The sequence below is a fragment of the Leptodactylus fuscus genome, chromosome 6 (assembly GCF_031893055.1).
Source record: "Leptodactylus fuscus isolate aLepFus1 chromosome 6, aLepFus1.hap2, whole genome shotgun sequence".
Classification (NCBI taxonomy): Eukaryota; Metazoa; Chordata; class Amphibia; order Anura; family Leptodactylidae; genus Leptodactylus; species Leptodactylus fuscus.
In genome coordinates this window covers 177,620,409-177,634,521 of record NC_134270.1, presented here as the reverse complement: position 1 = coordinate 177,634,521, position 14,113 = coordinate 177,620,409, and the positions used below count along the sequence as shown (strand labels likewise).

Here is a 14,113-nt window from a genome sequence, read left to right as displayed (position 1 = left end):
TGAGTAAACACGAAAGTGACAAGTGTACAGCAAATATCACCTAATAACACGCAGGGTATACAGGAACAAGGAGAGGTGTCATCCATTGTCATCTTTACTCTTTTCTAGGTCTTCAGGACATTCATCTCCTGTTTATACTCCAGAGCTAGTTCGTTTAATGTCTACAAACAGCGCCACACTTATCCACAGATTATACGTGGTATTACATTTCAGCCACATTCTGTTTAATAATGCCAATACTACATACAAACCATATACCAGGGTGGCGCCATTATACAGATATGACCGTGAAGGAACAATGAAAGGAACAATAGAAACAACATAGAGTGACATAAGGGGGAGATTGTACTGGACATTGTAAGGAAACCTGAATAGTGGCGTTATAAAGAGATGACCATGAACCTGAAAAGAACGGCAGCAGCAGCACCATATATATAACCACAGGAAGTCGTGAAGCTTTATGTAACTGTATTTTTGGAAGCAGGAAACATCGTAACACTCAGTGTCCCTATTTAAGATTAAAAGTCAAATCTACTTTAGAACTTATACATAGAAAGTACAAAAACATATAAAGGCATGTGTCGCTTTTCTTTATTCTCCAAAATGTGCTGAATAAAACTCTATCTTTAAATAAATATTGACAGCATCTGTAACCATTGCTGTACTCCAGAGCTGCGCTCACTATTCTGCTGGTGCAGTCACTGTGTACATACATTACATTACTTATCCTGTATTATACTCCAGAGCTGCACTCACTATTCTGCAGTCACTGTGTACATACATTACATTACTTATCCTGTATTATACTCCAGAGCTGCACTCACTATTCTGCTGGTACAGTCACTATGTACATACATTACATTACTTATCCTGTATTATACTCCAGAGCTGCGCTCACTATTCTGCTGGTGCAGTCACTGTGTACATACATTACATTACTTATCCTGTATTATACTCCAGAGCTGCGCTCACTATTCTGCAGGTGCAGTCACTGTGTACATACATTACATTACTTATCCTGTATTATACTCCAGAGCTGCGCTCACTATTCTGCTGGTACAGTCACTGTGTACATACATTACATTACTTATCCTGTATTATACTCCAGAGCTGCGCTCACTATTCTGCAGTCACTGTGTACATACATTACATTACTTATCCTGTATTATACTCCAGAGCTGCGCTCACTATTCTGCTGGTACAGTCACTGTGTACATACATTACATTACTTATCCTGTATTATACTCCAGAGCTGCGCTCACTATTCTGCCAGTGCAGTCACTGTGTACATACATTACATTACTTATCCTGTATTATACCCCAGAGCTGCGCTCACTATTCTGCTGGTACAGTCACTATGTACGTACATTACATTACTTATCCTGTATTATACTCCAGAGCTGCGCTCACTATTCTGCTGGTGCAGTCACTATGTACGTACATTACATTACTTATCCTGTATTATACTCCAGAGCTGCACTCACTATTCTGCTGGTACAGTCACCGTGTACATACATTACATTACTTATCCTGTATTATACTCCAGAGCTGCGCTCACTATTCTGCTGGTGCAGTCGCTGTGTACCTACATTACATTACTTACCCTGTATTATACTGCAGAGCTGCGCTCACTATTCTGCTGGTACAGTCACTGTGTACATACATTACATTACTTATCCTGTATTATACTCCAGAGCTGCGCTCACTATTTTGCTGGTACAGTCACTGTGTACATACATTACATTACTTATCCTGTATTATACTCCAGAGCTGCGCTCACTATTCTGCTGGTACAGTCACTGTGTACATACATTACATTACTTATCCTGTATTATACTCCAGAGCTGCGCTCACTATTCTGCTGGTACAGTCACTGTGTACATACATTACATTACTTATCCTGTATTATACTCCAAAGCTGCGCTCACTATTCTGCTGGTACAGTCACTGTGTACATACATTACATTACTTATCCTGTATTATACTCCAGAGCTGCGCTCACTATTCTGCTGGTACAGTCACTGTGTACATACATTACATTACTTATCCTGTATTATACTCCAGAGCTGCGCTCACTATTCTGCTGGTACAGTCACTGTGTACATACATTACATTACTTATCCTGTATTATACTCCAGAGCTGCGCTCACTATTCTGCAGTCACTGTGTACATACATTACATTACTTATCCTGTATTATACTCCAGAGCTGCGCTCACTATTCTGCTGGTACAGTCACTGTGTACATACATTACATTACTTATCCTGTATTATACTCCAGAGCTGCGCTCACTATTCTGCCAGTGCAGTCACTGTGTACATACATTACATTACTTATCCTGTATTATACTCCAGAGCTGCGCTCACTATTCTGCTGGTACAGTCACTATGTACGTACATTACATTACTTATCCTGTATTATACTCCAGAGCTGCGCTCACTATTCTGCTGGTGCAGTCACTATGTACGTACATTACATTACTTATCCTGTATTATACTCCAGAGCTGCGCTCACTATTCTGCTGGTGCAGTCACTGTGTACATACATTACATTACTTATCCTGTATTATACCCCAGAGCTGCGCTCACTATTCTGCTGGTACAGTCACTATGTACGTACATTACATTACTTATCCTGTATTATACTCCAGAGCTGCGCTCACTATTCTGCTGGTGCAGTCACTATGTACGTACATTACATTACTTATCCTGTATTATACTCCAGAGCTGCACTCACTATTCTGCTGGTACAGTCACCGTGTACATACATTACATTACTTATCCTGTATTATACTCCAGAGCTGCGCTCACTATTCTGCTGGTGCAGTCGCTGTGTACCTACATTACATTACTTACCCTGTATTATACTGCAGAGCTGCGCTCACTATTCTGCTGGTACAGTCACTGTGTACATACATTACATTACTTATCCTGTATTATACTCCAGAGCTGCGCTCACTATTTTGCTGGTACAGTCACTGTGTACATACATTACATTACTTATCCTGTATTATACTCCAGAGCTGCGCTCACTATTCTGCTGGTACAGTCACTGTGTACATACATTACATTACTTATCCTGTATTATACTCCAGAGCTGCGCTCACTATTCTGCTGGTACAGTCACTGTGTACATACATTACATTACTTATCCTGTATTATATTCCAAAGCTGCGCTCACTATTCTGCTGGTACAGTCACTGTGTACATACATTACATTACTTATCCTGTATTATACTCCAGAGCTGCGCTCACTATTCTGCTGGTACAGTCACTGTGTACATACATTACATTACTTATCCTGTATTATACTCCAGAGCTGCGCTCACTATTCTGCTGGTACAGTCACTGTGTACATACATTACATTACTTATCCTGTATTATACTCCAAAGCTGCGCTCACTATTCTGCTGGTACAGTCACTGTGTACATACATTACATTACTTATCCTGTATTATACTCCAGAGCTGCGCTCACTATTCTGCTGGTACAGTCACTGTGTACATACATTACATTACTTATCCTGTATTATACTCCAGAGCTGCGCTCACTATTCTGCTGGTACAGTCACTGTGTACATACATTACATTACTTATCCTGTATTATACTCCAGAGCTGCGCTCACTATTCTGCTGGTACAGTCACTGTGTACATACATTACATTACTTATCCTGTATTATACTCCAGAGCTGCGCTCACTATTCTGCTGGTACAGTCACTGTGTACATACATTACATTACTTATCCTGTATTATACTCCAGAGCTGCGCTCACTATTCTGCTGGTGCAGTCACTGTGTACATACATTACATTACTTATCCTTTATTATACTCCAGAGCCGCGCTCACTATTCTGCTGGTGCAGTCACTGTGTACATACATTACATTACTTATCATGTATTATACTCCAGAGCTGCGCTCACTATTCTGCTGGTACAGTCACTGTGTACATACATTACATTACTTATCCTGTATTATACCCCAGAGCTGCGCTCACTATTCTGCTGGTGCAGTCACTGTGTACATACATTACATTACTTATCCTTTATTATACTCCAGAGCTGCGCTCACTATTCTGCTGGTACAGTCACTGTGTACATACATTACATTACTTATCCTGTATTATACTTCAGAGCTGCGCTCACTATTCAGCAGGTAGACAGATTCTGATAAGCCCATTGTGACTAAGCAGTAGTTTCTGTGGAGTGCTCCTTTATATTAGTATACATTAAGTGTTGTGCTGTAATAACTGAATGTTCTTTTCTATTCTTACAGGTGTAACATCAGGGGACATTAAGATGAACTCCACCACATATGCAGAAACTGCAGAACTACGCCATGCTGTCCAAGTTGTGGCCACTGTGATTTTTAGCTTAATTTTTGTCCTAGGCATGATGGGTAACGGCACAGTCATCTGGATAACAGGTTGCCGCCTTAAAAGAAATATCAACACCGTATGGTTTTTCAACCTGGCGTTGGCGGATTTCGTCTCCACCTTCTTGGTTCTCGTCACAGTTCTTTATCTGTTACTTGACCTCCATTGGCCATTTGGACCCATCTTTTGCAAACTTGTGAACTGCTTCTTTGGCCTTAGCATCTACGCCAGCATCCTCTTACTAAGTGCCATCAGCATTGATCGCTGCGTTCTCGTCCTCTTCCCAGTATGGTGCCAAAATTATCGAAACCCCAGGTTGGTTACCATTGTTTGTCTGGTCATATGGATCCTTTCTATTGCCCTGGTACCGGGTTCTTACACTCTTTCGGAAATGTCTACGGAAAGCAACCGAAGTTCTTGCAAGAACCTAGACGTTTTTGAAGACTGGGAGAGGAGAGAGGCTGATATCTTCACCGTCTGTATCTTCCTCTACCAGTTCTTAGTCCCTTTGATCATTATACTTATCTCTTACGCCATTCTCCTCCTTACGCTTCGTAAGAAGAAACTCAACCGGAGCAGTAAGCCGTTGCTGGTGGTCACTGGGGTGGTCTTCTCCTTCTTTTTATGTTGGCTCCCTTATCACGCCCTAGCCCTCTCCCGAGTATGCCTTGGCGGGTTGCCACTTTTGGTTAGTCTAGTGGCGGTACCGCTCTCCAAATGTTTAGCCATGTTCAACAGTTGTATCAACCCGATACTTTATGTTTTCATTGGCCGAGAATTTAAGGATGCCGTCAAGAGGTCGCTGACTCAGGTGTTTAAGACTATTTTTGATGAAGTCCCAAACTAAGGACCATCTTTGGACAGTATTAAGACAACTGGAGAAGATGCTCTCTTTGACTTGTATGGTGGTGTTCTAGATGCTTCTCTACAAACGTCGTGGTAAAGAGCCGGGACATTTGACCGGACGGTTCAATACCAATTATAGCTAATGGACAGTTATTCACTCAAGAGGGGAAGCCAACAGAGCCCGCTCGCTCCGGGAGGAATCATCTTACGATGAAACTGGAGACAATGGCGCAACGTTACATTGTGATGGACGAGGAGAGATGACAAAGCAGACAGATCCATTTATCTTAGGATGGGAGATAAATCATTGGATGGGAAATTTTTTTTTTTTTTTTTGGCATGTTTTTTTTTCCATCTCCACTGCCTTTGGTTCCGGTGTTTGTAAATGGTCTCTGGTGTATTTGTAATTTAATAGACAGACACATTAGACGGAGAGACTTTTATGGGCATGCAATAAATGTTACTGGAAAAGTGACAATAAGTATGTGACCCCCATTAGTGAAGATATTTCTAATTAAAAGGGGCATATTGTTTTATACAAAAATAAAATCTGCACCCCTAATGATCCATTGCTGGGTGCTATTGAAGTATATTGTTACTTTTGGGATATCTCTACTTAGTACTCTGAGTGCCAAAGCAGACCTGGGCAATGTGCGGCCCACGGGCCACATCCGGCCCCTCTGACTACTTCTATCTGGCCCACATAGCTAGTGGAAGTTTTTTCAAGGACCTGTGATGATGTCATCACAGCCTATCACCAGGATAGGCTATGACTCGTTAGTGGGTGGAGCCACACGGGACTGTGCTTACTGCAAGCTGCCGGCAATGGAGGCTGCTGGATGATAGAGAGAAGAGGCAGCATGTGTGAGCAAGACGGGGGAACTAGGGGCAAATGTAGGGGGGCAGTTAAACTGAATGCACATGGAGGGGGGCATTAAACTAGAGGGCGGATGTTCAAGGACCTGTGATGATGTCATCACAGCCTATCACCAGGATAGGCTATGATTCGTTAGTGGGCAGAGCCACACGGGACTGTGCTTACTGCAAGCTGCCGGCAGTGGGGGCTGCTGGATGATAAAGAGAGAAGACACAGCAGATGTGAGCAAGAGGGGGGACTAGGGGCAGATGTAGGGGGGCAGTTAAACTGAATGCACATGGAGGGGGGACATTAAACTAGGGGGCAGATGGAGGGTGACATTAAACTGGGGCAGCTGGAGGAGGATATTAAACCATGGGGGGTAGCTGGAGGGGGACATGTCTGCCTCTAGTTGCCCCCTGTTTAATGTCCCCCTCTAGTTTCTGCTATTTTATACTGGGACACCAGGAGAGAGACTTAATACTGCGGGACATTTGGAGGAAAACGTTATAATGTAGGGGGAGGGGGTATAATCTTAGGGTGACTGTAGGAGGATTTTACTTTGTGGGACACATGGAAAAATGATTGAGAATGGGCGGAGTAGGCGGAGAAGTGGGTGGAGCTAAATTTGCCATTTCTCATGTGGCCCCATGGGAAAATTAATTGCCCACCCCTGTGCCAAAGGGTGTAATCTTCTAAACAAATTTTTATTGAAATTGTTGTCAGATATATTAGCTTTAATAAACCCCAATATTTTGATTCACTGACAATAGAAACATTTTAAAAAGTTGTGCATAGAAAGTAAGGTTGAGCGATCGGGATCAGAAAAGATCGGATTCCGATCGGCAATCGAGTAAATTTCACGATCACGATTGGAATTCCGATCCCAATCTCTTCCGGAGGGATTGAGGTCGGAGGTTATCTCAAGATCGGCTCAACCCTACTCATGTGTTTATCATGAATAGGGTTGAGCGATCGGGAGCAATTGGATCCCGATCAGTGATCGAGCAAATTTCACGATCGGGATCGGCTGGAAAATGATCGGAAATCAAATTTTAATATCGATCCTGAAATCTCAACCCTAATAGAAAGTCATAATATATCAGAAAATTAGAGAAGATACAATACATTCACCCTAACGCCCTCAAAGTACTAAGTAGAAGAGACTCCTAAGACTATCAGATCTGTCAAAAACAGCTTGTTGATGGTTTCCAGTTGACTGCAGAAGACTCCATTGAACGAAATGGAAAACAGAAAATCAAATTCATGTGACTATTCAGGGCAGTGGTATGTAAAACATCTCAAATTTCGCAACAGAGAACAGCCACTTTTTCTTCTTTTTGGAAACTTGATATTTCCAAAAAAATGACATCTTCCAGTAATAAGTTATCCACATTTTGGTTCTAACTGAGTTATGATTGCAGGAAATTCAATTCTTAATTGTAAATTCCATTAAAACCCCCCAAAAAACTTTACCCTTCAACGCCATCTGGTTTCCATTTGGCCTTCAGGATGCCTTACAATGACTATGTCAAATTCCACCAAGACAATTTGTCTAAAAAATATTTAGAATTTAATAAAGATTTTTATCTGTAAAGAACATAAGATATTTGATATAATGTTTCCATGTAGCCATCAATTTGGACTGAAATGACACGTATAAAAGGTGACATTGTTTTTTAATTGTATTTTTCATGGAAAAAATTCCAGTTAAAAATGCAAAAAGAAAAAAAAAAAAAAAAAAAAAAAAAGAAGCTTTGGTGAATCCATAAGAATAGGAAAAATAGAAAAACACCAAAATTTGAAAAGTAAAAATGTTATGTAAAGTAACAAAAACTCTGCGGGAGGACAACACTCCGAAAAGCAGTAAAAAGCGCTTGTGAGAGTCCAGACTCGAAGGGAACAAGCTCGTGTGTTCTTTTATGTACTTCATGTTTTATTCGGTTGTAATTGCTTGTGTCCTTTGCGGACTGGCTTGGCCATATGTGAATGTTCGTTCTTCTCGTATGTGCTGTTTTGTGTCTCAAAAATAAAAAAAAATATTTTTGTCATCTGTTGTATTATAGAAATGCAGGTAGAGGTCTATTCATGTAGATGCCACTGGGGGCGCTTTCTACATTCATATTCACATTGAAGTCGTAGTACCGAGATGTTCACAATAGAGATGAGCGAGTAGTGTTCAATCGAGTAGGTGTTTGATCGAATACTACGGTATTCGAGATACTCGTACTTGATTGAACACTACTAGCTGTTTGAAATTTAAGGTTCGATGCAGACCCAGCGTTGATTGGCAGAATGCTATACATTCTGCCAATCAATGCTGGTTCTTCTCTTACCTTTAGAAGTCTTCTTCGTGCAGCGTCCCCGCGGCGTCTTCCGGCTGGAATTCACTCTGCCTAGGCATCCGGCCTAGGCAGAGCCGACTGCGCATGCGCGGGCATGCCCTCGCATGCGCAGTCGGCTCTGCCTAGGCCCCGATGCCTAGGCAGAGTGAATTCCAGCCGGAATATGCCGCGGGGACCCTACGCCGGGAGAAGATGTCAAGGAGAATCCAGCCCGACCGTCACTTGTGGACTTGGTAAGTATAATTTTATTGAATTTTGCGTACCCCTGAAATGAGCATTTCCCCCCATAGACTATAATGCGGTTCGAAATCCATTCGAACAGTCGAACAGTGAGTGGCTGTTCGAATCAGATATCATAAAGTAATATGCTATAGGGGTCTATGTGGGGCCACTCAGTCGTTGTGTTGTGATTTGTATCCTTTCAAAGGTTTGTTAGAATGTTGCAATATTGTAATATATGGGATTCCATCGAAACTGAGGTCCATAGCCAAATTTTAGCTAAGTGAAGGGTGGGCACATCTCTAGCTACCTATAGGAGGCACTAGAGAGACAAATATCTTCCATCTGGAGAAGAGCTAGTTTGCACAGTGTAAAATAGTCCCATGGGCCTGGTTCACATCTGCGTTCGGTATTCTGCTTGGGGTGTTCGCTTGGGGATCCCCCAAATGGAAGTCTATACGCATTATAAGCAGCACTCCGGAAACCACATTGACCACATTATAGTTTATGAGGTTCTTGTGGTTTTAGCTAACCTCTTTTTAATGCGTATAGGTTTCTTTTTTGGGGGGGTCCCCAAGCGGACCCCCCAAACAGAAAACGAACCAGGCCTAAGACTTCATACACAAGTTGGATCTCCTCAATGAAGTCCAACCCCCCCCCGGAGAATTTGTTGAGGTGAATGTTTCATCGACCACTGCCTCAATGACGGCCAGGATAGACTTCTTGAACATGTTTTTGAAACTCTCCACAATAAACAAGTAGAGAACCGGGGTAAGGCAACTGTTCATACAGATCAGACATGTTGATAATGCTTGCAGTGACGTCAGGATGCTTTGCTGAAACTTGTCCTTCTCAACGTTCATTCCATACCAGATATGGTAAGGTGTGCAGGAGATGAAGAAAGATAGAATAGCTATGAAGATTATTCGGTAAGGTCTACTAGACCTAGCGAGACTTTCTCTCTTCATCTTGATGAATATTTTTAAATAGCAAAATGTAATAATGGAAAAAGGAATGACAAAGGCCATGAGCAAGCGGGTGCTGAACAAGACCCATTTCACTTTCTTTTGGTCCCACTTCCCCGAGAGAGTGTAGTCATTGTAGCATATCGTAACATTGTCCTCATATCTCACTTGACGGAATACCAAGTATGGCGTCGTAAGACCAAAAGCCAAAACCCAACATAGAAGGCATGTGATGGAAGCAGAACGGGGGTTCATATACTTTTTGTATGGATGTGGGTGAAAGACCAAGCAGTACCGATCCACGCTAATAACGGTCAGGAAAAAGACGGCCACGTACATGGCTAGGGACAGAAATGAGTTGATGAGTTTGCAGAGGAAGAGGCCAAACACCCAATGTGGTTCCATGATTAAATAGACTCCCGCGAAGGGGAACACAAAGGTACACATGAGGTAGGCCAAAATTAGGTGGAAGAACAAGGTGGTGTTGACAGTTCTGTTCATCTTGAACCAAAGCACCCAGAGGTACAAGGTGTTGACCACAAGCCCAAAAGCAAAGGTTAAAAATAAGAGTGTGGCCGATGCTAAGTTGAGGGACGATGAGGGCATTTGGATGGTTGTTCCATGAGTTGCACTGACGTTAAAGATGGAGGTTGGCTGAGTTGTCATCTCCTGTGAAGCAGAAACAGGTCTTAAAATGTAACAATCATGAAACATCAAGATCTCATTGGATAAGACGACTACTAGATCCCACCATTCATGAAATATAATGTTACTAGTAGAATACCCACGGAAAATATGTGAAATTGTTCGTTATGCTAAAATGAAAATTTACTAAAATTTACATTCTCAAATCTTTTTTTTCCACGTTAAATTTTTATTATTTTGTCATTTTGCTAATTTGTCGTGAAGCCCTTTCCCCCACCCTCCAGTGTCATCTATCAGTAGCTCACAGACAAAAGAGTAACATTGGTTTCCGGTTACACAACTATCTATTGTGGGGCTTTTTGGTAACAATGTTTCTTGTTTTACCTTCAGGTGCATACCTGTATACAAAAAGATTTTTGGGGTTACCCACTCTAGAGCAAGCAACGTACAACAGTCCATGTGAAAAACGTGGGCTCTCCAAATTAATGCCGGCTACTTTTTGATTGACCTTGTGCTTTGTTTATAGTCATAGCAAATGCTAGTCGGATTGGGAACTGCAGACGCTTAAAATTGAAGGGCCTGTCGCTTGGTAGCAAAGGAATACGCGGAATAAAAACATTTGCTCCCTTAGAGTTTCCCATAAGAACAGAGGCTTTAAAACATTGGGCAGGAGACTCTTAAAGGGATCCTATAATTAAAACTCAATTTTTTGTCCCTAACACATAGGAATAGCCTTAAGAAAGATGTTTTCTCCGCGCTGCCGTTCCGTAGAAATCCCGTTTTTTATCGATATGCAAATGAGTTCTCTCGCAGCACTGGAAGCAGGCCCCAGCGCTCAAACAGCGCCGGAAGAAGACGCGAAGAGAGCCCGTTCCTGAAAAAGATGGAGGCGGCGCTGGAAAGTTCTTTTGTAGCATTGGGGACGCCCACAGTGCTGTTTAAGCGCTGGGGCCCGCCTCCAGTGCTGCGAGAGAACTCATTTGCATACCGATGGAAATTTCACCCAAAATCTGGCGAGAACTGTGGGTTTGTATAGAGCAGACTACTACAGGATTTGAGTTTTATATATATAGATATTACTTTAAAACACATATCTTAACCATGTAGGGTAAGGCTGGGTTCACTTCTGCGCACGTCTTGTATCACTTAAGCAGACCCTATAGACTATCATGGGGCAAGTCTTCACCAAGTCTCCAGCGGTGCGGATGTGAGCTTAGCCTAAGCTTCCTATAATCTGAGCTGGTGCTAGGTTTTCCTTCACCCGGAGCTAAGGTTCATCTACATAAATAAAAGTATCTCACCCTGACCCAACCAACCACAAGGCAAATACCCTAGTTACCCCTTCAGCTATACCCCTGTAATAATGAATCATCTTTTGGATTAAATGGATTCTGAGTTATTGGAAATTATGAAACATCAAAATAATATGAATCATCCTGACGTGTTTCTTGCTATCACTTATGCAGAATAAGGAACAACCACTGACTATAAGTCTTATTAAAGGGATTGGAGCTCATAGAGAGGTGGGGTCGGATGGGCCAAGTTAGTGTCCAATCTAAAAGAGATCATTTCGATGAATCAACCTCTTTGTCTACTGGAACCATCAAAGACCACCTATAGAACACCCTCACGTTTCGATGTCCTTGCTAGGTCTCCCATTAACTACTGTCTATCAAAGTCACATGAATAGTCTTAAATCATAGTGAATACAATAAGTCTAAAGGCCGGTATATATATATATATATATATATATATATATATGTTCTATGTCCTACCTGGAGATATTTCGATCCTGCTTCTTCTGTCCCCAGTAATTTCAGTATCGGAGGCTTTTCTTATAATTTCCTGCGTAGCGTTCGATGTACAAAATGTGTGAACTCCGGAAATGACGGAACGTTAAAGCTTAAAGTCTGATCTACAAACTAGATTTTTCTTAGTTGTAAGAAGTTTTATCTATCTATCTATCTATCTATCTATCTATCTATCTATCTACCAGATACGTCCAGGTGGTCCACTCTTAACTATGATAAGCCATACAAGTTAGCGGTACAGCCCTAAGCAGCTAATGTATCACACGCTATAAGGATTCCGTGACTAACAGAAGAATGACCTGTGGCATCTACATCAAATAGTTTCATGTGGTTTAAGACACTTCCGGTTCCTGCAGAGAGAGATAGTGTATCAAAAGAATGATCTACCAGTATGTCGTATCTTCTACAGCTTTGTCATGACTTTGTAAATTTAACGACTTGGAGGAGTGGCTAAACCTTAAAGTGCTACATAAAAAAAAAAGAGTTGGGAAAAATTTATATCCAAGTTTTAAGAACCTTGCTTATTCCTACTACTAAGAAAATGAGTCCATCATGTTTGCAGAGGTATCTCAGGAGCTCGAAGAAGTGCTAAAGATGGATAACCTATTTCTGTGCTCGCTGATACACAGAGAATGGAGCAGGAAGCAGACAGCTCCATTCTCTGAGTTGTGGCCAAACCAGGGAACTGCAGATCAGCGTACATTCACTTGAATGGGACATACGCTGCAGGTATGAAGTTGCACTACACAGAAAACAGAGCTGTCTGCTTCCTGCTCCATTATCTGTATGTCATCTGATTGGTAGGGGTGTCAGACATCTATAGATATGATATTAGTGACGTTTCTTTGGCCCTTTAGACACATCTATTCAGATCTGTATAATTAATAGAGTTTATTACATTCTCTCTAGACTACTTACATTGGATTTGCAAGTAGGTCATAACATACTTGCCAGCACTAAAAATTGAGGAGGATGGATGTTTTTTTTAGGGGTTCTTTGGGAGTGTGACTTTAATTGGGCGCGGCTTCACAAGATATACCCTTAAGAAACATAAGAAATAGAGCGACATGTGCTGTAAAATATTTGCCCCCCTGTTGACGAATCACAAAATCTGGACAATATAGTGCAGAATGCCTCACTACTTTGTTTGGTAAAATGCCAGACTCCCTAATGTCTTATTCCACTGTATTATAGACAGGGCTGTTGCAAACAGTATAATGCCTCCATAGTGCCCCCACACAGTATAATGCCTCCATAGTACCCCCACACAGTATAATGCCTCCATAGTGCCCCCACACAGTATAATGCCTCCATAGTGCTCCCACACAGTATAATGCCTCCATAGTGCCCCCACACAGTATAATGCCTCCATAGTGCCCCCACATAGTATAATGCCTCCATAGTGCCCCCACACAGTATAATGCCTCCAAAGTGCCCCCACACAGTATAATGCCTCCATAGTGTCCCCAGACAGTATAATGCCTCCATAGTGCCCCCACACAGTATAATGCCTCCATAGTGTTCCCAAACAGTATAATGCCTCCATAGTGTCCCCAGACAGTATAATGCCTCCATAGTGCCCCCACACAGTATAATGCCTCCAAAGTGCCCCACACAGTATAATGCCTCCATAGTGCCCCCACACAGTATAATGCCTCCATAGTGCCCCCACACAGTATAATGCCTCCATAGTGCCCCCACAAAGTATAATGCCTCCATAGTGCTCCCACACAGTATAATGCCTCCATAGTGCCCCCACACAGTATAATGCCTCCATAGTGCCCCCACCACACAGTATAATGCCTCCATAGTGCTCCCACACAGTACAATGCCTCCATAGTGCCCCCACACAGTATAATGCCTCCATAGTGCTCCCACACAGTATAATGCCTCCATAGTGCCCCCACACAGTATAATGCCTCCATAGTGCCCCCACACAGTATAATGCCTCCATAGTGCCCCCACACAGTATAATGCCTCCATAGTGCTCCCACACAGTATAATGCCTCCATAGTGCCCCCACACAGTATAATGCCTCCATAGTGCCCCCACAC

The 14,113-nt window shown here is 42.2% G+C and overlaps 2 protein-coding genes across 2 annotated transcripts in view; one reads left to right on the top strand and one right to left on the bottom strand.

Moving 5' to 3' along the window:
• LOC142209881 (chemerin-like receptor 1) overlaps nucleotides 1-5,284 on the top strand; it is a 96,140-nt gene extending 90,856 nt beyond the window's left edge. Inside the window, exon 2 of the mRNA XM_075278918.1 lies at nucleotides 4,273-5,284. Coding sequence (XP_075135019.1) covers nucleotides 4,296-5,219 — 924 coding nt within the window. The 5' untranslated portion in view covers nucleotides 4,273-4,295 and the 3' untranslated portion in view covers nucleotides 5,220-5,284. The remainder of the gene's footprint in view (nucleotides 1-4,272) is intronic.
• Nucleotides 5,285-9,246: 3,962 nt separating this feature from the next.
• Nucleotides 9,247-10,269, bottom strand: LOC142209182 (putative G-protein coupled receptor 33). Its single transcript, XM_075278115.1, has one exon. It carries the CDS (start codon nucleotides 10,267-10,269, stop codon nucleotides 9,247-9,249), a length of 1,023 nt encoding a protein of 340 aa, XP_075134216.1.
• Nucleotides 10,270-14,113: the final 3,844 nt, after the last annotated feature.

Coding starts and splice junctions, on each gene's coding strand:
- LOC142209182 (XM_075278115.1), bottom strand. CDS start 10,269: ATGACAACTCAGCCAACCTCCATCTTTAACGTCAGTGCAACTCATGGA.